The 25158-nt window shown below is 43.2% G+C and overlaps 1 protein-coding gene across 1 annotated transcript in view; it reads left to right on the plus strand.

Annotated features, from left to right (window-relative positions):
• Nucleotides 1-24652, plus strand: part of LOC137528743 (antigen-presenting glycoprotein CD1d-like) — a 41944-nt gene extending 17292 nt beyond the window's left edge. The window contains exons 3-6 of the mRNA XM_068250274.1: nt 14476-14754; nt 15542-15802; nt 18701-18806; nt 23144-24652. Coding sequence (XP_068106375.1) covers nt 14476-14754; nt 15542-15802; nt 18701-18806; nt 23144-23177 — 680 coding nt within the window. The 3' untranslated portion in view covers nt 23178-24652. The remainder of the gene's footprint in view (nt 1-14475; nt 14755-15541; nt 15803-18700; nt 18807-23143) is intronic.
• The last annotated feature ends 506 nt before the right edge of the window (nt 24653-25158 follow it).

The following is a 25158-nucleotide window of genomic DNA, read 5'->3' on the forward strand; positions in this document are numbered from 1 at the left end:
ATATGAGGCTTACAGAATGAATTTGATTAGTAAAAGTGAACAGCAATACTTGTCGGTCAAAACAAAGTTCCCAAATTCTTGATACCTAATGTTGCCCATTTAAAATAAATATCGTACATATTCCCAGGGATAAAACTTGGATTACCTATCAATGGAGTCAGTGGAGAGAGATGACCAGTAAGGCCATATTTTTTCCTTCGTAAAAGTATATTTTGCTTTATCTTGGATGGTAACAGTTTAAGAGGAGAATGTAAAATACCAATAAGGGAATATGGCTTAACTAGTGCACACTCTATTTCAATGGGAGTATAGTAGCTAGTGCCACCTGTCCAATCTCGAATATGTCGGAAATATTGCTGCAAGATTATAGCTCCTCAAGTCAGGGAAATTTAGCCCTACGTGAGGAATTGTAGATTTCAATTTAGACAATGCTATTCTTGTTTTTTTTAGAGTTCCATAGGAAACGTATGAATGTTGATTCTAATAGCTGGACATCTCTATGTTTAAGCAAAATTGGAATAGTTTGTAGAGGGTAGAGTAAACGTCCAAAGCTGAACATTTTAATTAGTTGTACCCTGCCCATTAGTGATATAGGAAGAGGGTCCCATGTTTGTAATTCTTTTATAATCTTTTGTATTAATGGTGAATAATTTAGGCCATAAAGTTGGTCTAACTGTCTGGGTATCTTGATACCTAAGTAGGTGATATGGGTGGATTTGTATTTAATACCCATACTGTCTAAATTAGGGTGAGAGATGGCATTTTGTGAAGGTGATAGGAATAAAAGCTCACTCTTAGAGTAGTTGATGGCAAAGCCAGAGGAGACTCCAAATTTCTTAATATGGTTTATTAAGTCAATAATGTCTCTCTCTGGATTTGCCATGAACACAATAATATCTTCCGCAAAGAGTGTAGCATGGATTTTATGCTGTGAACCTAGTGAGATCCCTTCAAAAATGTTGTTTTGGAGAAAGGACCTTGAGAGGGGCTCAATAGCCAAGTTAAAGAGAAGTGGGGACAGGGGACAGCCTTGCCGTACCCCTCTAAGACCTCGGCTCAATCCAGAAGGCAGGGAAATTTGTGCTCTTGGAGAGGCATGCATATTCTAAATATAAGATAAGAAATTACCTGAGAAGCCAAACGCCACCAATACCTTAATCAACCATGACCACTCTACACTGTCGAAGGCCTTCTCGGCATCAAGAGCCGCCTCCCCAGCCTGCAATGTTCCATAGCAGCCAATGTCTTTCTAATATTTGTAACAGCGCTCCTGCCCATGACAAAGCCAACCTGAGAATCATGAATCAAGGTCGGTAAAAATTGAGACAACCTGTCCGCTAGGATTTTAGATAAGATTTTAAAGTCCAAATTAAGCAATGAAATTGGTCTATTTGATGCCGGATCAATAGGGTCCTTCCCTGGCTAAAGGATTAATTTTATAAATGCTTCATTGGCTGTATCCGGGAAAGACAGTTTCTTAAAAATACCATTGTAGAGATGGGCCAAATTTGGAGAAATTTCAGTTTTTAATAATTCAAAAAATTCTGATGATAGGCCGTCAGGGCCAGGAGCTTTGCCTAATATCATGTTTTTGATGATTGTGGAAACCTCTCCTTCTGAAATATCAGCATTTAAGAGATCAATAGTTTCTTCATGTAGAGAGGGTAGTTTAACTGACTGCAAAAAGTCGTCTTGATGTTCCGACTTTCTAGGTTGAGATTTTATATAGATTTTTGTAGAAATTTTGAAAGACATCAAGTATTTTTTCCGGGGAGATTTGAATCTTTCCTTCTTGATTTTTAACCATTGATATAATTGGAAAAGATCTTCTGCCCTTGGCCAGGTTAGCTAATCGCTTCCCTGATTTATTGCCCCGTTTAAAAAAATTTGCCGCCCCATATGACCTATATATCCTGTCATATTTTTCTATACAAATGTCACAGTTCTTCTTATCTTGGAGCCATGTTTCCCTATTAGTAGTAGATGGATTGGTTTTAAATTGAACATATAAATCCCTAGCTTTTTGACAGGCACTCATATAATTGGCCAGGGCCTTTTTCTTATAAGCACTAGCGTAGGCGATTATCTGACTTCTAAGAACTGCCTTCACAGTTTCCCAGAAGAGGACAGGCTGTTTCCTGTATTGAGCATTTGTACGTTGGAATTCTCTCCACCACATAACCAAGTCATTTCCAAACTGCTCATCGTTATATAGAAAAGTAGGGAATCTCCATGTTTTACCCTGTTTTTTATGGGTTAATCGAATGGTGATGCATACTGGGGCATGATCGGATATCACCATAGCCTTAATGGTTGATTCTTGTAGAGATGTTAGTAGATTTTCAGAAACCAAGATTAAATCTATACGGGAATGAGTATGATGTACATTTGAATAATGGGAGTAGTCACGATCTAATGGATGGAGGTGACGCCAGCCATCTTTTAAATTAGTGGATTCAAGAAAAGTTTTTAGGTTTTTATCTTGTGTACTGATTTTAGACTCTAGTTGTTTGGATTTTTGCCTATCCTCTTCTGGGTTAGGAACTGCATTCCAATCACCCAAAACTCTGCAGTGTATGTGAGAGGGAATTTTACAAATTTCCAGTCCCAAATTAAGTAGGAATTGAGAATTGTTAGAATTCGGTGCATAGACTCCCCATAGGTCAAAAGTCTGATTGTCGTATTTAATTTGTACTCTAAGCCATCTTCCCTCTGAATCATGTTCATGAGTTAGAATTTGGACTTGTAAAACTCTGCGAATTAGTAGTATGACTCCCGCTTTCCTTCCTTGTGAAGGGGCTCCCAAAACTTGACCTACTCACATTTTAGACATAAAAATCATCTCACTCTCTTTTAAATGGGTCTCTTGTAAGACAGCTAGATCTACCTTTAATTGTCCTAGGTGTCTTAACACTTGTGAGCATTTTTGGGGGGTTTGAGCCCTTTAACTTTCCAGGTTACTGGTTTCATGTGATACCTGTGTAACATTTAGCTTCAGATTGCAAGAGAAGTAATTGCAGAGTAGTAAGACGTTTCCTGTCCCAGCGAGCAGGGAACGCCTGGTATATTTTCCTGTGAGGGGGAATCACATGTTTATTTCTCCGGATCGGGGGAATGGGGGATGACCAATCACCAAAGCAGTGCCTGAGTAAACACTTTAACATAGGGGCAAGATTTGGAATCATATCCAAATCATCCCCAAAACTATAATTTTTTCCTTTCTTTTTCGCATAAAAACCTGCAACCCTTATCGACTTCCTTTTTTCTGAAGGAGAAAAGAAATTAGGGCTATGCATAACCAGACCTTCAATAGTAAAAATAAACATTTCTAACAGCGAACATATGAACAAACAGGTCGGCATACTAGAGCCAGATATAGTAATGAGAATATTACTAGAAACCATCTAAGAGTATTCATGTATCCGGAAGCCATTTCACCCGTTTGAATAAAATATAAAATTTACCAAAATATTCAGTCGTATTGATTCTAGAGCTTTCCATTGTTGGTAAAAAATGGAGAGAAACAGAATATAACATGAAACAATGAAAAACATAGTATAGTATAGAATATACCCCAGCGATTAGGCGATAGGAGGAGGCCTACTTGTCCCGAAGGACGAACATCAGTAGAGGGTAGGGAGAAAAGAGATATTTCAAATGCTCACTCATCCCAGCCTGATGACTCTTGGCTTAAGAGAGTGTCCGCAGGTTTGTTCGGTGAGCGAAAAATTCCTCCTTGAATGCTTTTCGTTGAACTTTGGCTTCGGGCTGGAGAGCTCGCCCCTCGTAAAGACTTTAGGTGGACCTCTGCCTCGGATGGGGAAGTGAAAGCCGTCTTCTGCATAGATCACCAGTGTTGCCGGATAATTACGTGAAAAGCGAATTTTGTTTTGAACCAGTTGCTGGCAGATGGGATTAAAAGTTTTCCGCACTTTATTTATCTCGGCAGAGTAATCAGCGAATATTAAAAGTTTTTTGCCTTCCACTTCAAGTGACCTTAAGTTTCTGTAGGTACGTAAGATTTACATTGTTTCTGAAAAATCTAACTATCGCGCCATTACTGGGCGAGGGCCTTTACGTTCAGCGCGGACTGGTCTGATATGATGAGCCCGTACAACTTTGAATACAGCGTCAATGTCCAAAGCCCTAGGGATGGCAGTAGCGCATAATTGAGTTAAATCTAAAGCTTTGATTGATTCAGGGATCCCTATTACACGCAAGTTATCTCTACGTGATCTATTTTCAAGGTCATCTAATTTGTCAGAGAAGATCACTTGCCTGTTAGTAGTTAATTGTGTCAGCTTAGATGTCTCCTCCGTCCTATCCTCCAGATCATGGATTCTTTTTTCAGCCTGGTCAAAACGAGCTACGTGTGTCTGAAGTTCTTCCTGAATGGATCTCAATTTAATGCCCATTACCTCCGCAATGATGGTAGTCAGTTCAGGTTTGAGAAGCTTCACCACCTCCTGGGCTAAAAAGCTGTAGTTTATGTCAGGCTGCGCAGCGGGTGGGTCTGCTTGATCATCGGGTGCGGAGTCTTGCGCAGCGTCTCCCTCCAACATCTTGGTTGCGCTCGCCTTAGGCCCTGTTTTTTCCCATCCCCTGATTTCTCTTCTCCCGCGGACCTCGGAGAACATAACGGTCCATTGCGGTTTCCTCTGTCGCCTGCGACATCTGTGCTAGACCTCTGAGTGCCTCTCTATCACTGGGGATGGCTTTAGTTTATCCGGTGAGACGGAGCTCTCGGTCTACACATCCATCTCCATCGGCGCCGGAACCGGAAGTCTTGTGTGTGATTTGAAATTACTGCAAACTGTAAAAAAAATTATAATAATTTAAAAGGACAAATCAGAATTAAAATCGCTAATCGCAGATTTCTATCACAATCGCTGGCAAAACGCTTACACTTTTTAAAATCACTACCAAAATCTCCAGAAACGCTCATGAACTTGCTTAGAAAATACTAATCAAAATCGCTAGCGATTGCGATAGCGCTTTGCGATTTGTAGTGGGTTCCAGGCCTAAGGTGGGATGGCTATAAGTTATGTAAGTCACTACTTGGTTTCTGTACAGACTTTTTTTCATTCAACTTTCTTTGGTTCCTTATGTGAATAAGCTGATCATCTCCCACTCCCAATGCCACGGTTGCTCTGGCCAATCTGTCCTTCCTATACCATTCCTAATGGTTTTTATCTGGTCTATCTGTAATAATTACATCCCACAGATCATCTCTAGATAGCAGCATTTCCATTTTAAGCCTCCATAACTGGTAATTTTTGTTATCCAATTTAGCCACTGCTAGTATGTTCTGAGTTTCTAGCCATGTTTGCTCCAAGGGCCAGTTCTAGACTTTTTGCTGCCTTAGGGCCTGTACACACTGAAAAACGCAAGCAAAACGCAAGCGCATGCGTTTTTAAAGTGCCTGTAGTTTTAAAAACGCATGCGCTTTTGCCTGCGTTTTTTGTGCGTATGCGTTTTTCTTGTAATTGCTGATTGGCTAAAGAATCCTTTGTTTTTTTTCTAGTTTACATTTCAACAGGAATCAGGAGATTGCAGAGTCTTCTGGGATACTGACTTCTGAAAAACGCAGGCAAAAACGCAAACGCATGCGTTTTTAATGCGTTTTTCATGCGCTGCGCTTAAAAAAGCGCAGCAGGCACTGCGTTTGCGTTTTTTTAAAAACGCATCGCACCAGTGTGTACAAGTCATCACGATTTTCATTCTTTTTCAAAAGACCTTGCGTTTTTAAAAACGCATGCGTTTTTAAAAACGCAACGCAAGCGCAGCAGTGTGTACAGGCCCTAAGGCAAACTTGTGAGGATACGCCCCCACCCCCTCCCCCGAATTGGAATGGTCGCACAGCACACAACAGTTTGCATCACAGGTTATAGCCGCAGTGAGCCCCCAAAAAACAACCTCAGTATAGGTAGGCAGCCAGGTATAGGTGCCCCCAGTATTGGTTAGCCAGGTACAGTTGCCCCCAGTATAGGTTAGCCAGGTACAGTTGCCCCCAGTATAGATTGATCAGGCATTCTCTTCACTTCCGGTTTCTGGCCCCAGACTTCTGCCGCCTGAGGAAGTCGCCTCACTTGGCATCATGGGCCTGTCTGCTCCTGCTCTTTTTATCTGTAGATCACAGTACTTTTGGGTGATTCCCTGTCCCTGTTTCCTGAGCTTTACTGTTGGGTGTTTCGTCTGTGCTGTCTGGAATTTTGTGATCTGTGTCTCTGGGTCTGGGCATCCGGTGACTGGGCCCATAACCTGATAGAGCAGAGTGGTCTGTACACGCATAAAGGGGCACGGCATAAGCAGGGGCGTAAGGCCCCTTTTCCACTTAATCAGTTGCTCTCAGTTATAACTAAAAGAAAACTGATTTTCAAAGTAAGTCCCATGTTTTCCTATGGCACCTTACACACTTAAACAAAAATTTCATCCTGTTTTTTATCATCCTACAAGTTCCAAAAGCTATTCTAATGTGTTCTGGCTAACTGCAGCAAGTTCTACTATCACAGTCTCTGTAATAAATCAATGTATCTTTCCCCTGTCAGACTTGTCAGCCTGTGTCTGGAAGGCTGCCAAGTTCTTCAGTGTTGTGGTTCTGATATGAACTCCCCCTTCCAGGCCCCTCTCTGCACACTGCCTGTGTGTTATTTAGATTATGGCAGATTCTCTCTTCTCTCTTATCTTTTACAAGCTGGATAAATCGTCCTCTGAGCTGGCTGGGCTTTCACATACTGAGGAATTATAGACAAGGGCAAAGCTGTTTGCAGGAAGAAAAGAGCAGCCTGAAACTTCAGTGCATGAGAGATGCAGGGGGAAAGAAACACACAAATGATCTCTTGAGATTCAAAAGGAAGGGTGTATACAGCCTGCTTGTGTATGGATGTATTTTCTATGTGTGGACATACTGTACATCAACCTACTTCCTGTTTTGGTGGCCATTTTGTTTGTTTATAAACAAACTTTTTAAAACTGTTTTTAACCACTTTTAATGCGGCGAGGAGCGGCGAAATTGTGACAGAGGGTAATAGGAGATGTCCCCTAACGCACTGGTATGTTTACTTTTGTGCGATTTTAACAATACAGATTCTCTTTAACGAGTTTGAACTGAAATCTTCTTCCCAATGCACAGCTATGGAAAAAACGCGTACCAACGCGCACTAATGCATACTAATGCGCACTAACACATACTAACGCATACCAACTGATTAAGTGTAAACGCGCTCTAACTAGATATCAATGGCCCCCCTGCGAAACTTTGGATGGTGCCCTCCCATTTTCTGCACAGGTAAACAGAGATCCAATGTTATTCAATTGGCTAGTGCACACTTGAATGTGTTTTCCTCATGCAGATAAAAACAGTAAATCACTGTACACATTTTCTCTATAAATTACATTAGCTTCTGTGATAAAACGTGCATGTTTTCACACATACAGACACACATGGTGTGCAGAAAACCAACAGGTGAGTGTGCTCCTAGCCTCAGCTTATTACACTCACTCTGTCCATCTCTCATGGAGCACAACTGGCTCTGCAGACCTCTCCAGCATCACTACAGTACAGAGCACTTGGGGAGAGGTAGAGAGGTTGGGGTCTGGGCATTGTATACAAGACCCTGCTGCACACTGAATATGGACTGTCTACAAATCTTTGTCTACAAAACTTTGTATGATTCCTTATCAGTGGCTGAGCAGACGCAGTCATTAGAAAGTCATTCCCTTTAGATTGTAAGCTTCCCTTTAGATTGTAAGCTTGCAAGGGCAGGGCTCTCTCCCCCTTTTGTGTCTTTGAAATCATTATACATTTTATTTATCGTGTTACTTTTATCACTGTCATTACCAATTCTGTAGTTTGTATTCTGTATCATTTTTGTATTTTGTCACTAAATACGTATCTTGTATATTGGTGTACACCATTGTCTGTATTATTATGTCCCCCATGTTTGTTTCTTACTTTGTACAGCGCCACAGAATATGTTGGCGCTTTATAAATCAATAATAATAATAATTAAAACAATTGTGCAGAGAGTAGAAAGTATTTTCTCTCCGTGCCTGTAGTCCTCAGTCTCTGGACAGGAAAAAGAATCTCCCCCATGGGGCCCCCTGATGCTTCTGGGCCCCCCTGCTGCTGCATTCCTTGCAGGGTCTATTGTTACGCCCCTGGGTATAACAAGTTAGAAATCTTGACTGAAGAAAAACATGCAAAGATAATCCATAAACAATCATAAGGAAATTCAGCCTACTTAAAACAGAGAGGAACAACAGAGAATACAAGAAATATCCCCCTTTTTGTCTGTATCAGTTGAGAAGGGTGCCTGAACCGTCTGTGTAAAAAGGGCGCCACCATGGACTTCAATGTTGTTTGTCGTGAATCGCGGCAACAAGGTGGAGAGAAGGGTGCCCGATTTTTTTTCAGCTATAAAAGGGCGCCAGATATTGCTGAGATTTCTTTTTCAGCTATAAAACATCATCGGACGTAGTCACGATTTTTTTCTTTCAGGCTATAAAAGGGTGCTGGATATAGCCGAGAATTTTTTTTGCCTATAAAAGGGTACCGGATATAGCCAAGATTTTTTTACAGTTGCAAGGAGGACGTCAGATCGGTTATATTAGCAGGTGCCTACATTTGGTTTGGTGGTAATTTGGTTATATCAGTTTAAAATAACATATATGTTTGACATGAAATGCAGCAAAGATTTGGCACCACCATGGGGGATTAAGGTTAGGCTCCACCAGGGGGGGTTAGGGATCACAAGGGGTGGGTATTAGGGATAAGCACCTCTGGAGGGAGTCTTAGGGTTAGGCACCACTGGGGGGTCTTAAGGTTAGGCACCACCAAGAGGATCTTAGGGTTAGGCACCACTGGGGGTTGTTAGAGTTAGGCACCCCAAGGAGGGGTCTTAGGGTTAGGCACCCCAGGAGGGGTCTTAGGGTTAGACACCACCAGGAGAGGGTTCTGTGTGAGAATAGGGAGAAGTTAGGTCATAGTAAACACTTTTATCGACTATATCACTTTTCTCGGCTATAACAATTATCTCAGCTATATCCGGCGCCGGTTTACAACTGAAAAAAAAATCTCGGCTATATATGGCGCCTTTTATAGCGGAAAAACAAATCTCTGCTATATCCAGCGCCCTTTTATAGCAGACATTTTTTTCAGCTATATCCAGCACCCTTTTTTAGCCAAATTCATGTTTTTTGGCTACATCAGGTAGTCACCCGCTGCAGCAATAAAAAATAGGATGCTTGCATAAAATTAAAACATTAAAATTATTTAAATATGAGCTCATACAAATCAATGAAAGGTAATTGTAACTAAACTGTAATCTGGTAATTGGCAACAATATTCCTGTTTGTACAAAAATTAGGCAAAAAAATTATCATGAGAGTTAATAGTTCATCAGCCACTTGCTACTAGTGCTGGTTACTTGATAAGCTCCTGCAACTATAGTGTGTTTGCACTCTGGATAAACTGCAGGTGCTTTGAAGTGGTTTACTTTGTGGCTAATTGCCAACTGTAACAAACAGTAGTTGTGCAGTCAAGTGTAACAAGTTACATGCTGCTAAGGGTTAAGAGCCATCTACAGCATGCAGAGGGATCTGTCAGGCAGTTTAAGCAACAATGGGGCCCCAGGGCAAAATAAACCTGGGGGGCCCCCCAACAGATACCCCAGAACAAAAATCGGCATTGGGGGACCTTTTTTGCAGCTGGTATAGTCAGGGTGTGAAGTCCCAATCGGTCGGAGCGCCACATTCTGGCTACCCCAGGCTGCATGGGGGACAAGGGGTTAAAAAGTTTCAGGAGGGGGAACCCCACATAATTTTTTTTTTTTTAAATTCCCACACTCTAAACATAAAAAAAATTGGGAAAATTGGAAAAAATGCCAGGGATCTTCATACAGCCATATTGCGGCTGTATAGCAATCCCTGGCCAAAGCGCTGCTGTGTATAGACCCCCTGGAAACCCCGTCAGGAAATTTATTGCGCTTTCGTTTGATGCATGTAAAATTACACTACCGTTAGGTTTACTACTAAAAGTGACATTTACCGCATTTAAAAGTATACTTTTTTCCTTCTAAACTTTAAAATCGATTTTCTCAAAAACTATAAGGTCTTTTTGAAAAATTGTTTTTTCCTCTTATTCCTAATGATCTCCTTAACATATCCGGCAAATTTAGGGTTTCTAGCCTTTAAGGTGGATTTGCTATTAACCATTAAATTCGGCAGGTTTTTAAATGTGTATTTTTTTTTCCTTTGAAACTTTAAAATCGATTTTCTCAAAAACTATAAGGCCGATTTTTTTTTTTTAAAAATTCCTCTTGTAGCCACTGGGGGCCCCTACAAGCTCTGGGGCCCTGGGGCAGCTGCCTCCTTTGCCTTAAATTGAGTCTGAAGCGAGAATAAATCTCGCTTCAGACCTCATAGTTAGCAGGGGCATGTGTGCCCCTGCTAAAACGCTGCTATCCCGCAGCTTAACGGGGGTCCCTTCACCCCCAAATCCCCTCGGTGCAGCGGGGGAGCGATTCCTGGTTGGGGCAGGGCTAACCTGCAGCAGCCCTGCCCCACGCACGTCTGTCAGACGCATATCTCCGCCTCTCCCCCGCCCCTCTCAGTCTTCCTTCACTGAGAGGGGCGGGGAAGAGGCGGCGATGCGCGTCTGATAGACGGCGCTGAGAGGCAGGGCTGCAGCCGTTAGCCCTGCCTCCAGGAAGAAGAAAATTTACGACCAACTTGCGACCAAGTCTTGCTGGGGTGGATTTGGGGGTGAAGGGACCCCCGTTTAGCGGCGCGATAGTGGCCTCTTTAATGGTAGTGCCGGCCCTGCTGTCAGGATAGGAACACACTAGGCGTTGTGTGAAAGGTTGCATTTTGCTGCATATGCCTTTGTGCGTTTTAAGTGCAGTTGACCCAGCTCTGAGATTTTATGTGGCCTGTTCTTGTCTAAATTGCCATGGTTGGTTCCCAATTGCTGCTTCACTTTGTTATAATACCACTAATAGTTGGCATTATTAGTTGACCTTGACTCCATGATCCTGAAGTATAACCACGCTTTGTCATCTGCCTTTGACGCCATTGCTCCAGTACGCATCAAACGGTCTACACCACTTCACCATGTACGGTAGTTTGATAGCTTATTAAAGAGACTAAAAAAAGTCATGCGCAAACTAAAAAGACAATGGCGCAAATGTCAGACCTAAAAAGATAAACTCTAGTCTCTTACGTGGAAAGCTACCAAAAAACAATCACCAAGAAAGAATCCTCCTACCTATCACAGGAGTTCGCAAAGGCCGCCAACAAGCCAGACCAATTATTCTACACAGTTCAAAGCCTTTGTAGCCCCTCCTGTCAAAATCCTAGTATAAACTCCTCAAAGGACCTATATGAGAAATTTGCCTGCTCCTTTTCTGACAAAGTGTCCTCTATACCGTCTCTTATTCAGTCTACAGAACCTCAGACTTAGTCAACGCCTGTTAATAGCTGTAAGAACAACGTAACACCCTGGGCTGAATTCAAAGGCATTAGTGTGGAGGAGATCTCAGACATCCTGTCACCTTCGCCAGACAACCTGCAACCTGGACCAACTAAGCACATGCTGAAATGCTCTGAGTGCCTCTGACCCATTTGGACCAGCATTTCACAAAAATATAGTAAATTGTTCATTGCAAGCAGGGAGGTTTCCTACCTCTATAAGGGCTCAGACACACTATAAGCGCTTTTCTGAGCACTTTTTGACCATCAGAGCTTTCTGAGAGCTTTTTAAAAAAACGTTCCCATTGACTTACATTAAAATTGTGGTAACATCGCAGTAAAATAACGATCGTAGTAAAATTGTGCAATTTTACCGTGATTGCAATTTTACCACAATTTTAATGTAAGTCAATGGGAGCGTTTTTTAAAAAGCTCACAGAAAGCTCCGATGGCCAAAAAGTGTTCAGAAAAGAGCTTATAGTGTGTGTGAGCCCTAAAAGAAGGAATCATCAAGCCCCTTCTCAAAAACTTTCCATGGATTTAGATGCAATGAGCAGCTACCGACCCATCTCCAATCTCCCATTTTAGGGAAAGTTATTAAAAAGGCTCTCAGCAAACAACATCTTGGACCCTCTACAATCTGGCTTCAAGAAACACCACAGATGTGAAACAGCCCGCATACAGGTCAGCAACGATCTGCTCATGGCAAGGGACAGAGGGGAATGCTCCCTCCTAATCCTGTTGGATCTCTCAGCAACTTTCGATACAGATGAACATGAAATCTTGCTCAACAGATTGCAGGAGTACTGGGGCACTTCACCTCTTCCACCCAGCAGGTGGGACATACAATTCACCATGCCCCCTTACCCCTCATCTCTCCTGCTTTTGGGCCTCCGTGCTACCTTGTTGTCTTCCACTGTGTGCCTCGATGAATCTTCTCACTCTCCTCTCATGCTGGCTGCACTCTTCAGCCTCCCAGGGGAGGACTGGGACCTTTTGGCCTGGAGGGAAAACACAAACTAGAGGCCCGTTTTCACGGCAGCCCCAGCCTAAATGACTTCACACACGCGCCCCACGTGCTATATGGCGGTAGTCACGTGGGGCACCAATGCAGAAATACAGCCAGGACACTTGAGGGACAGCGTGACAGGTTCATTATAAATGCACAGGCACTGGGGGGCACGTAATACATTTTGAGGGGCAATGGCTGGGGTTTCGGTCGCATTCATCATTCGTGTTCATCGCACTTGATCAACCACATTGGCCAGAGTTTTCCCAGCATCTCAGATCAATACATTCAACTAATTTCCACCTGAAATCAGTTAAATCGTTGATTGGGCATGCTTGTGGCGGTACGGATTTTCATCCAATTCAATAATAATTATGAAAACGGTTGGTGGATCGGCCAGCCCTAAATCATTAAATGAGAGGCAGCCTTGGGGGAAACCTCCCCCCTTCCCCCTGGCCAGTCCTCCCCTGCAGCCACGACAGAAGAAGTGTAAATAGCCCAATAAGAGGGCTTGGTGATGCGCCATAGCTTGGATTAAACCGCTGGTCGCATGAATGATCGTGGGACTACTTTGACCCACTTAAACGGGCGAAGTGGGACTATTTTGTCCCACAGAAGTGTCAAAATGCTGCAGAACCCCTGAAGGGTTCTCACTGAACCCTATGGTTCTGCGGAACCCGGGTTGAGAATGGCTGCCTTAATCCTTGTCTCACATCACTAAGGATGACGTGAAACAGTGATTAGAGTGTAAGATTCTAACGAGAGAAGGACCTTAGTGACATAAGGCAGGGATTACTGTTCAGGATATTACTTGGGGGCAGAGCCGGGACAAGGTCCTCCAGCACCCAAGGCTGAGACACCAAAGTGCGCCCCTCCATCCCTCCACCCCAGCCGTCACACACTGATTGCTCTTAGACTAAGAGGCACCCCAGGGCCCCCAACATCTTAATCTCTAGTTATCTGGCTTGTAGTCACTTCCATGTATCTCCTTTTGTTATTTCTTTCTGCTTCAAACACAATTAGGAATGACAGCTGAATGAATTGTGCGCCCCCTCCTACACTGCGCCCTGAGGCTGGAGCCTCTCCAGCCTATGCCTCGGCCCGGCCCTGCTTGGGGGTGTGGCCTGTGTTGACAGGCGGAGTTTAGGGTGCCAGAAAACCTGTGCCTACAGACTCCTGAGTTGTAAATATTCCCGGGGAAGGGGGGGCTACAGGATTTCAACCTTGTTTGGTTCTTTTCTTGCATTTTTCAAAATTCAGCAATCATCATCACTAGTAATTGAAACAAACTGTAACACATGAGGAGAAGATGACCTTGCCCAGCTCATATTATAATTTCTCTATGTCCAAATCCTCTTTTTTGGCAATAATACTGATTTTAGACACAGGTGCCACTTTGTTCTGCGGTCAAACGGACCACACCTGTTCAAAGACTATTTGATGAAAGTAGGGTTTAGAAAACATATTTTAAAACAGAATGAAACTTTGAAATAACATATAAAATGGGTTTTCCTACTTTTTATCACTCATACAGTTATCATATTTGCTTTTGTGCACAAGTATCATTGTCTGTGTTTACAAATCGCGCGTTCCCGAAGTATCAGATTATCTGCTCTGAAAGCTGCCATTGCATTTTACTGCATGGCTTCTGTATTTACATCAAAGTATCTAGTGACCATTTCTCTCCCTTTTCAGCTTCTGTAAAGTATATATCTGAGATACAGAACTGCCAAGAATGTTAATTACTAATTGTGGATGATAAAGGAAATGTAAACAAAAGATAATGTAATCACTTCCTTGGCATATGCTTCTAAGCTTTTTTTTTTTTAAGTGCTTTGTTTAACTGTTTGAACGCCATCCTGTTCCTATTTTTTTCTTCTAGTAGGTTTTATGCTGTAATTCATCTTTTAGAGCAGAAAAGTGAGTTTCATGCCATTATATTTTCATTATATTGCACATTGTGTCACCTACAGTAACAGAGAATACATTTTACTCAGGTAACTTCACAGCTCAGTGCTGGGCTGGATGTCCCTCATCTGAGAAAGACACCGATGGTTACATATTCAGAGTGGCTGGAAATGGAGAAGAATTAATTTACTTCAATTTCACCCAGGAAAAGTGGATGACCACTCACAGCCCTTACTCCTCAGCTATACAGAAAATTTTACAGAGAGACAGGGCCACGTTCAGCTCCATTACAACCCTGGCGAAGAGGATTTGCCCTAAGCTGGCCATTGCTTATGCTGTTGCAGGGCGCGAAGCCTTCTCAAGGAAGAGTAAGTAAAATGGTGATATATATAATACAGGTCAGGAATGTCCAGAGACTCAGGTCTCTGACAAAGTTCTGGCAACTAGCAGGCCAATGCAATTTATGAGACACAGAATATTTATGTTGCAGTTTTCTCATGGAGCACTCAAATCCCCAGAGCTGCAGCCCTGCATGCCCGGTTCTCTTTAAAGGTCATGTATATTTAGTGGCTGGATAGCAGTGGTGTAGAAGGGGGTGCAGAGGTTGCGACTGCACCAGGGCCCTTCCTCAACCACATTATAAGCTCTTTATTGTTCCTGTGCTGGTAATCACTTCTATAGATGTTTTGAATAGTAGTAATCATTAAAAAACTGTTCCCCATTACCTTCTTGAGCCTCTGACACTGAGGTTGTCCTTGGGAAGTTTTGGTGCGTTATCAATTGATGTGTATAGGGTGCTTGGGGGGGCCCTATGTAAAACTTGCACTGTGGCCCATAGCTTCTTAGCTACACCACTGCTGGATAGTGTACTGGTGTAGGGCTCTGCCTATGACATGGGAGACCAGGGTTGGAATCCTGGCTAGACTTAGTACCTATTCAATAAGAAGTCCTTGAGCAAAACTTCCTAACACTGCAGGGTGGCTCCTGGAGTGTGCCCTTAGTGGCTGCAGTTCTTGAGCGCTTTGCGTCCAACAGGAGAAAAGCGCTATACAAATGTTAGGTTTATTATTATTATATTTATAAACATAAAATAAGTGCATCTATGCAGGAAAACCTATTAAACACTTTCACTTGTGTGTTCTTCTAATATCGCAGTCCAACCGAAGGCCTACATCACCAGCAGACCTGCTGAACATGGCACAGAGGTACACTGTTGGGTAACCGGCTTCTATCCACAACCAATCAATGTAAGCCTGTGGACAGAGGACAAGATGGAGGATGGGCTGGCATTAGAGACTCTGCCCAATGGGGACGGCACTTACCAGATAACAGTGATGGCGAGCTTGACAGGAGAGCAGGATGTCTTCTGCCGGGTGGAGCACAGCAGCTTCAAGGAGCCGTTCATAGTGCAGCTGGGTGAGTAGCCCATAAGCAGCTCTAAACTGAGCATTAGTAGAAGCAGGAATAAATTCTGAGCAGAGGCGTGATTACAAAGCATGGGGCAGCTGTAATTGAGCTTACCCTCCCTGACATCCAGTTCCCCACTCATTCTACTTGCTATGGTGACCCTCAGCTCAAATAACAATTCCAGATGTCATAACCCCCCCTCCACCATTCATGACTGCGCCTCCACATTATCTGGTGCGTTCTGCACAGAAGAGATGACCCGCTGGCAGATGACCCTGTTAATTACAATCACCTGTGCGGACTGGGCGGGGGGGGGGTCAATCTTACCTCTCTGACGTCTTCTTCGGTCCGTCCCTCGGCACTTCCCACGATGCGTTCCACGCACGTCACGTGAGTACAAACACTTCCTCCTTCACCCGAATTCGAGCAAGTCTGGTCACGATAGCTCGTGCCACTTACCCCTGGCTACATATACTGGGCACATATACCTCTGGTTACATATACTGGGCACATATACCTCTGGCTACATATACTGGTCACATATACCCCTGGCTACATATACTGGGCACATATACCTCTGGCTACATATACTGGGCACATATACCTCTGGCTACATATACTGGGCACATATAATCCTGACTACATATACTGGGACATATACCTGTGGCTACATATACTAAGCACATATACCCTGCCTACATATACTGGGCACATATACCCTGCCTACATATACTGGGCACATATACCTCTGGCTACATATATTGGGACATATACCCATGGCTATATATACTGGGCACATATAACCCTGACTACATATACTGGGCACATATACCTCTGGCTACATATACTGGGCACATATAATCCTGACTACATATACTGGGACATATACCTGTGGCTACATATACTGGGCACATATACCCTGCCTACATATACTGGGCACATATACCCTGCCTACATATACTGGGCACATATACCTCTGGCTACATATACTGGGCACATATAACCCTGACTACATATACTGGGACATATACCTGTGGCTACATCTACTGGGCACATATACACTGCCTACATATACTGGGCACATATACCCCTGCCTACATATACTGGGCACATATACCCCTGCCTACATATACTGGGCACATATACTGGGCACATATACCTCTGCCTACATATACCTCTGGCTACATATACTGGGGACGTATACCCCTGCCTACATATACTGGGCACATATACCCCTGGCTACATATACTGGGGACATATTCCTCTAGCTACATATACTGGGGACATATACCTCTGGCTACATATACTGGGGACATATTCCTTTGGCTGCATATACTGGGGACATATACCTCTGGCTACATATACTGGGCACATATACCCCTGCCTACATATACTGGGGACATATACCTCTGGCTACATATACTGGGCACATATATCCCTGGCTACATATACTGAGGACGCTGGCTGTTTGCCATTATGTGCATTTACTGGTGAAAAGCTGTCTCTTATGTGCATTTACTGGTGAAAAGCTGTCTCTTATTATGTGTATTTACTGGTGAAAAGCTGCCTTATGTGCATTTACTGGTGAAAAGCTGTCTCTCATTATGTGCATTTACTGGTGAAAAGCTGTCTCTTATTATGTGCATTTACTGGTGAAAAGCTGTCTCTTATTATGTGCATTTACTGGTGAAAAGCTGTCTCTTATTACGTGCATTTACTGGTGAAAAGCTGTCTCTTATTACGTGCATTTACTGGTGAAAAGCTGTCTCTCATTAGGTGCATTTACTGGTGAAAAGCTGTCTCTCATTACGTGCATTTACTGGTGAAAAGCTGTCTCTCATTACGTGCATTTACTGGTGAAAAGCTGTCTCTCATTACGTGCATTTACTGGTGAAAGGCTGTCTCTTATGTGTATTTACTGGTGAAACGCTGTCTCTCATTATGTGCATTTACTTGCCATGCCCACTAACGTCCCCGCGATTTCCTCGAACATGTTGCCCCCTACCCATTTGACTGCCCCCTCATATGTGCCAGTCTAGAACCGGCCCTGTACCCCTGCCTACGTATACTGGGCACATATACCCCTGGCTACCTGTTCTGGGGACATCTCTCCCCCTGGCTACCTGTTCTGGGGACATCTATACCCCTGGCCACCTATTCTGGGGGCATCTATAGACCTGGGGCTACCTATTTTTGGGAAACCACTGCTGTCAGATTAAATGTATTTTGGGGAACTGCTGCCAGATTATGTGTATGTTGGGGGAATCGCTGCTGCCAGATTACATCTATTTTTTGGGAACCACTGCCAGATTATCTGTATTTTGGAAGAACCTCTGCCAGATTACGTGGATTTTTGGTGAAATGCTGTAAGATTACATGTATTTTGGGGGAAGGGGGGGAAACACTATGGCAGAGCTCAAACTTCCCTGGCAGACCTTTTACAGCAATACTAAAATCATGTATATTTGGCCCCACCCATGACCACACCCACATTCGGTTGCGTGACCACGCCCATTTTTCTGTGGGATTTTGTCAGTAAAAAAAAATCTTTTGTCAGTAAATTTTTAGGTATTTGTCAGTAAAAAATAATGTGAAAGGTTGGCAACATTGGTAACAGGTGCAGCTGATAGTGTGATACTGCAGACAGTGCTCCCAACCACCTGCAGGTCAGACAAGGAACTGCAGGTCTTTCTCTAAGCCAGTAGAAGGCCACCTTCTGGTGGACGGCAGAAGTCCAGGGCTGCCAGAAACAGGTTACAGCCACCTGATGGTGGACAGTGGTCCAAAGCAGTCCAAGCGAATACTGCCACCAGCAGGCAGAAGGTTGCATGACATGATTCCTAACAAATATACAGTATAGCGTATATTTACTTTTCATAACCAGACGTCATTTCATCTTGTCTGCAGAAAGGAAACGCAACACACATGTAACTCTGGCTGTGAGTATCACAATAGTGGCTGTCGCCTTGGTGGTCGGGATGGTGATCTATGTGCAGCGAGATGAGAGGTGCAGGTGAGATGAAATATATCACCGAACACACGTCACACACCAACAACTTACATTATGTAGCGGTATACTTGTACTAACAGCTTCAGTTACTTACTCAATCTCTGTCATCTCTCAGAGACAGTGAGTGTGAGGACATCTAGTAGTAAAAAAAAATACATACAAAAATTAAACATACACACTATAACCTACATTCCCCCCCCCCCCCCCCCCTCCAGGCAAAAAGAAAAAAATCTCAGCATTAAAAAGACACACACAAAAATAGTAATTTAATTTATTGACTCCTCTTTTTTGCTATGTATGGCATGAGGGTATATTACGTTTATATTTGCATATTTGGGCTTATAATTAGCAAAGGACGCAAAACTGAAAAAATGCACCTTTATTTCCAAATAAAATAATGTCGCCATACATTGTACCAGGGACATCATTTAAACATTGTAATAATTGGGACAAATGGGCAAATAAAATACATTGGCTTTATTCACGGTAGCACATTTTAAAATGAATGTTTTCCCATTTTTTTCTTAGTATTCCTGTTAAAATGCATTTGCAATGAAATAATTCATAGCAAAATATACCACCCTAAGAAAGCCTAATTGGTGGGAAAAAAACAAGATATAGATCATTTTGTTGTGTCAAGTAGTGATAAAGATGTTTGCCTCAATTCACTAAGCTTATCTCCTCTCTTTAATAACATTTCTAGAGTTAACACCATGGTGATAAGGCATGTAGTATTCAGGAAACATTTCACTTCAGGCAAACCTAGTTAACTCTTCTGTCTTTAAATTAACTCTTCAATCCTTAAAATAACGCCAGAATTCTAAAGTTGGCCTCAATTCACTAAGATCATGCTGGAGATAATAAGGCAAGAGTAAACTTACCTCCACACAGGGAGAGAGTTATCTTATCTCTTCACTCCTTAAAGAGGAACTCCAGTGAAAATAATGTAATAAAAAAAGTGCTTCATTTTTACAATAATTATGTATAAATGATTTAGTCAGTGTTTGATCATTGTAAAATCTTTCCTCTCCCAGATTCACATTCTGACATTTATTACATGGTGACATTGTTACTGTGGGCAGGTTATTTAGCTGTTTCTAGCTGTTAGACAGCTGTAAACAGCCATTTCCTGTCTGTGAACATTGTAACATTGTGGCAGTTTGCCAGGAGTACCGCGGTATTCAGAGCCTCTTGTAGGAGGGGTTCCAGCACAAAATTAGTCACACAGCGCCCCCTGATGGTCTGTTTGTGAAAATCATTCTATTTCTCATGTTAAAGGGGGTATCAGCTACTGATTGGGATAAAGTTCAATTCTTGGTTGGAGTTTCTCTTTAAGTTATCTCCTCTGTAGTTAAGTTACCTCCTCTGTAGTTAAGTTACCTCCTCTGTAGTTATTTCCACACACAGTTAATTAACAGCCTGTCTTTAACATTAGAATTCTGGAGTTATTTTAAGGATTGAAGAGTTAACTTAAAGAGGAACTCCAGTGAACATTTTACTGTGGCGGGTGATGTAGCTGCTGCATGGTTTTTGGCAGTTGGAAACAGCTGTAAACAGCTATTTTCCACAATGCACAAGGTTCACAGACAGAAAACTGCCAAAAGTTCAAACTTTTCTTGTGGGAGGGGTTTCTTGTGGGAGGGTTTCACCACAACATCAGTCATACAGTGCCCCCTGATGGTCTGTTTGTGAAAAGGAATAGAGTTTTCATGTAAAAGGGGGTATCAGCTACTGATTAAGATAAAGTTCAATTTTTGGTCGGAGTTTCTCCTTAAAGGATACCACAACTGACATGTGGCATAATGAGATAGACATGGGTATGTACAGTGCCAGGCACACAAATAACTATGCTGTGTTCCTTTTTTTCTTTCTCTGCCTGAAAGAGGTAAATATCAGGTATGTAAGTGGCTGACTCAGTCCTGACTCAGACAGGAAGTGACTACAGTGTGACCCTCACTGATAAGAATTTCCCCCTTTTTTATCTCTTTCTTGCTCTCAGAAGCCATTTTCTTCTAGGAAAGTGTTTTATAGTTGGAATTTCTTATCAGTGAAGGTCACACTGTAGTCACTTCCTGTCTGAGTCAGGACTGAGTCAGCCACTTACATACCTGATATTTACCTCTTTCAGGCAGAGAAAGAAAAAAAGGAACACAGCATAGTTATTTGTGTGCTAGGCACTGTACATACCCATGTCTATCTCATTATGCCACATGTCAGTTGTGGTATCCTTTAAAGACCAAAGAGTTAACTTTAGGTTTGCCTGAGGTAAAATGTTTCCTGAATACTACATGCCTTATCACCATGGTGATATTAACTCTAGAAATGTTATTAAAGACAGGAGATAAGCTTAGTGAATTGAGGCCAAAGACAGGCTGTTAATTAACTGCATGTGAAAATAACTACAGTGGAGGTAACTTAAGGAATGAAGAGATAAGATAACTCTCTCACTGTGTGGTGGTAAGTTTTCTCTTACCTTATTATCTCCAGCATGATCTTAGTGAATTGAGGCCATTGTCAGAATGAAAGGGAGGAGCCATGACAGATGAAGTTTGCTCTGGTCCGTTAGGGTAAAAACCATTGGGGGTGAAGTGGTGAAAGCAAACCTGAACTCAAAACTTCCTTTCTGCTCTAACAGATTAAAAAAAACAGTGTAATATCCTTTAAACACATTTCTTTCTAATGCTGGGAATACACGTTACGTTTTATGTGGTCGATTCTCTGCACAATCTATTTACCATTCGATTCTCTGCTCAATTCTCTTATCTTCCGCTCATTTTTCTTATCTTTTTTCCATTCATTTCTATGAGAAATCGAGCGGAAAAGAATCAAGCGAAGAATCAAACATGACGGAATTTTATCAATCGAAGGCATCTATCGGAACACTTCTGCCGCAAAAACGTAATGTGTATTCCCAGCATAACAGCTTACAGAACTACTGCAATACATCTGCAGTGTGTGTACTTTCTACTTTCATGGAAGCAGAGAAAGGGTTAACATCTTTAGTTTACATATTAGCTGTGTATGCCAAGATTGACGAATTTCTGTGCTGACACAGCTGACAGTTCGAATTACACTTGTGATTATTTGAAGGTAAGGGTTCATTAGATAGGCTCTTCTTGCTACAAACACACAGGGTGCATTTCTCTCTGCTTTCCTTGTCTCCTGTACAAGAGTATAGGTCCACTTTAAAGGGACACTTAAGTCAAACAAAAAAATTAGTTTTACTCACCTAGGGCTTCCAATAGCCCCCTGCAGCTGTCCGGTGCCCTCGCCGTCTCCCTCAGATCCTCCTGGCCCCGCCAACAGCCACTTCCTGTTTCGGTGATAGGAGCTGACAGGCTGGGGACGCGAGTGATTCTTCGCGTTCCCAGACACATTAGCACCCTCTATGCTGCTATATGGTATATGATATATGGTATAGCAGCATAGATGGCACTATTGTGGCCAGGAACGCGAAGAATCACTCATGTCCCCAGCCTGTCAGCTCCTGTCACCGAAACAGGAAGTGGCTGCCGGCGGGACCAGGAGGATCGGAGGGAGATGGCGAGGGCACCGGACAGCTGCAGCGGGCTATTGGAAGCCCCAGGTGAGTAAAACTCATTTTTTTTGTTTGACTTAAGTGTCCCTTTAAAGAGAGACTGAAGCGAGAATAAATCTCGCTTCAGACCTCAGAGTTAGCAGGGGCATGTGTGCCCCTGCTAAAACGCCGCCATCCCGCGGCTTAACGGGGGTCCCTTCACCCCTAAATCCCCCTCCGTAATGCGGGGGAGCGCTTCCTGGTTGGGGCAGCCCTGCCCCACGCGCGTCTGTCAGCGCGTATCTCCGCCTCTCCCCCGCCCCTCTCAGTCTTCCTTCACTGAGAGGGGCGGGGGAGAGGCGGCGATGCACGGCTGATAGACGCGACTGAAGGCAGGGCTGCAGCCGTTAGCCCTGCCTCCAGGAGCGACCAAGTCTGCGACCAAGTGTCGCAGTGGGGGGTTTGGGGGTCAAGGGACCCCCGTTGAGCGGCGCTATTGCGGCGGTTTAGCAGGGGCACACGTGCTGCTGCTAACTATGAGCTCTGAAGCGAGATTTATTCTCGCTTCAGAGTCTCTTTAAGGAAGGAGCGCAGCAGAGACCACCTTGTGGCCAATTTGCTAACTGCAACCTGTCTTTCCCTGTATCATTATTATGTGTTTTGCTTGAGCATTGCTACTACCTAATAGGAGGAATTGATTATCATTTTGTAAAGATGTGTTTTACAGCTACAAGACAAGATCCAATTCAACACAGGTTTTTTTGTATTGTTTTCTTAAACTGAAAAGAAAATGCACTGACATCCTTGTGATTCCTATGGACAGATTCTTTGGAAGACACGCATGGGAATATGTATGAAGTACCTGAACTGGGCTGAACAACGAGAAGAGATGTATCATTGCTCCATCCAGTGATGTTTAGGGTCTCATGGTCAGATTTATCAAAGCATTACTGACTGTTTTTTCTTCTAAAACGGTTCTAACTAGCAGAGGAAGGTTCTGCATGATAGTAAGAAACTTCTCAAATTCTAGTAATCCCGGCAGTTTAGCGTGGATTTCTAGAGCTGCACTAAAGTTAAGAAAAGTGCAAATCCATCCCTTAACTGCTGCAGATTAAGAAGTGCTTCATAGCAGTTCTCCAGATAGTGCAGCAGTGCAGGCTAGATATTCCTAACAGTTTAAAGGAAACATCAAAGGAGGAAAAAAAAAAAGATCCACTTACCTGGGGCTTCCTCCAGCCCGTGGCAGCCGTCCTGTGCCCTCGGTAACGTCCTGTGCCTTAGTAACACCGAGTTCAGTGATCGGCTCAAAGATGACCATCGATGCCAATCACTTAGCGGGCAGCGGTTATTGGCAGGGCTGCACACCTCTCAGCTGCAGCCATGTCAGGAGCCTCTCTCCTCCGGCTCTCAGAGTTAAGGATATTCAGCCTGCCCGATGTTGCCCTCATTCTGTTAAGCTTAAAAGACACTGCTTAGCAGCAGCAGCAGCCATGTTGGAAGCCTCCATCCTCCGGCTCTCCATATTTGGGGCACAGGAGAAGGACACATAGGGACAAAGGAGGACACATGAGGAGGGCACAAAGGAACCGAAGAGGGACAGAGGAGGACATGGAGGGGACAGAGGACGACACTGGGAGGACACAAAAGATGCAAGGGGGACACAGGGGCACACAAGGGGGCAGACTAGTGGGACATGAAGTACAAGGGGGACATAATAATCGGGAGGAGAAGATCCACAAGATTCCCCTTCACCATGGATGCACCAGGTTTAGTATATTCTTTTCCTGGTTTTTGGCCTCTTTATCTAGGTGCATACGGTGTTGTTCTGTTGATGTTATGTCCTTCTGTAATAAGTAGGATGTTATAGATTTGCGATTATGTTGTTACTGTGCTGCCCATGCTCCAACGTTTTGACCTACGCGTCGATTTTGCCTACTTTCCCTTCTGCGCGTGCTCAGTACTTTCCACGCCCACTCTGCACATGCGCATTTAGGTTTTCTCATTTCCCCTCATCGGTTTACCCTACGGGTGTGCGGAGTAATAGCCTGTGGCTGGAGGGAGTGCAGCGGCAAGTGTGTCCCAATGAGCTGGCCCCTTTCTAGGGGTCGTGCAGCCGCCCTGAGCACAGATGAATCAACTATATCTGCTACATTTTCATACTTATTTCCATTATTACTTTATTAGCAATAACATATAGTGAAACACATATTCAATCACCCTAATTCCATAGTAGGTTATTTCGTTTTGTAGGTCACCTCGATGGAGTTCTCCATCATTCTGTCATGAGCGTAGGACATTTCGACAATGTAGGACAAAACGTTGGAGCACCCATACAAAAAAAAATCTAAATAAAACTTCTAAATGAGAAAAAAAAATTACATTTGATTTTTCTGTACAATCAACCATTTCAATCTAAAACCCGGAAATTCAAACATTTTGGTTGGATTGCGTATAGCCAACTTTAAAGTGAGCCCAAGGTGAACCAAAAAGACGATATAAACAGTTGGATCTGTCCTCCAATGGTTTCATTTTGTACTAGCTGATGACCCGGCATGTGTATTTATTGTTGTTGGCTCGGCCTACTTGACATACAGTCACCTTGACATACAGTCACTCAATGACCAAGTTTATGAGCATTGGACGAACACTACTATTCCAGCGCAGGAGACTTGGGTGCAGCCGCCACCAACAATGACCGTAATAGGAATTAGGGCTATAGCGGCACACAGGGAGTAACTTCAGCGCCATCAGGGGACAGACCTGAAGTTACTTTTAAAACACTGTAATTCGGCCACCAGCAATAGCTGGAAGCCAAATTACATCATTCCCCACTATCCA

The sequence above is a fragment of the Hyperolius riggenbachi genome, chromosome 8 (assembly GCF_040937935.1).
Source record: "Hyperolius riggenbachi isolate aHypRig1 chromosome 8, aHypRig1.pri, whole genome shotgun sequence".
Taxonomy (NCBI): Eukaryota; Metazoa; Chordata; class Amphibia; order Anura; family Hyperoliidae; genus Hyperolius; species Hyperolius riggenbachi.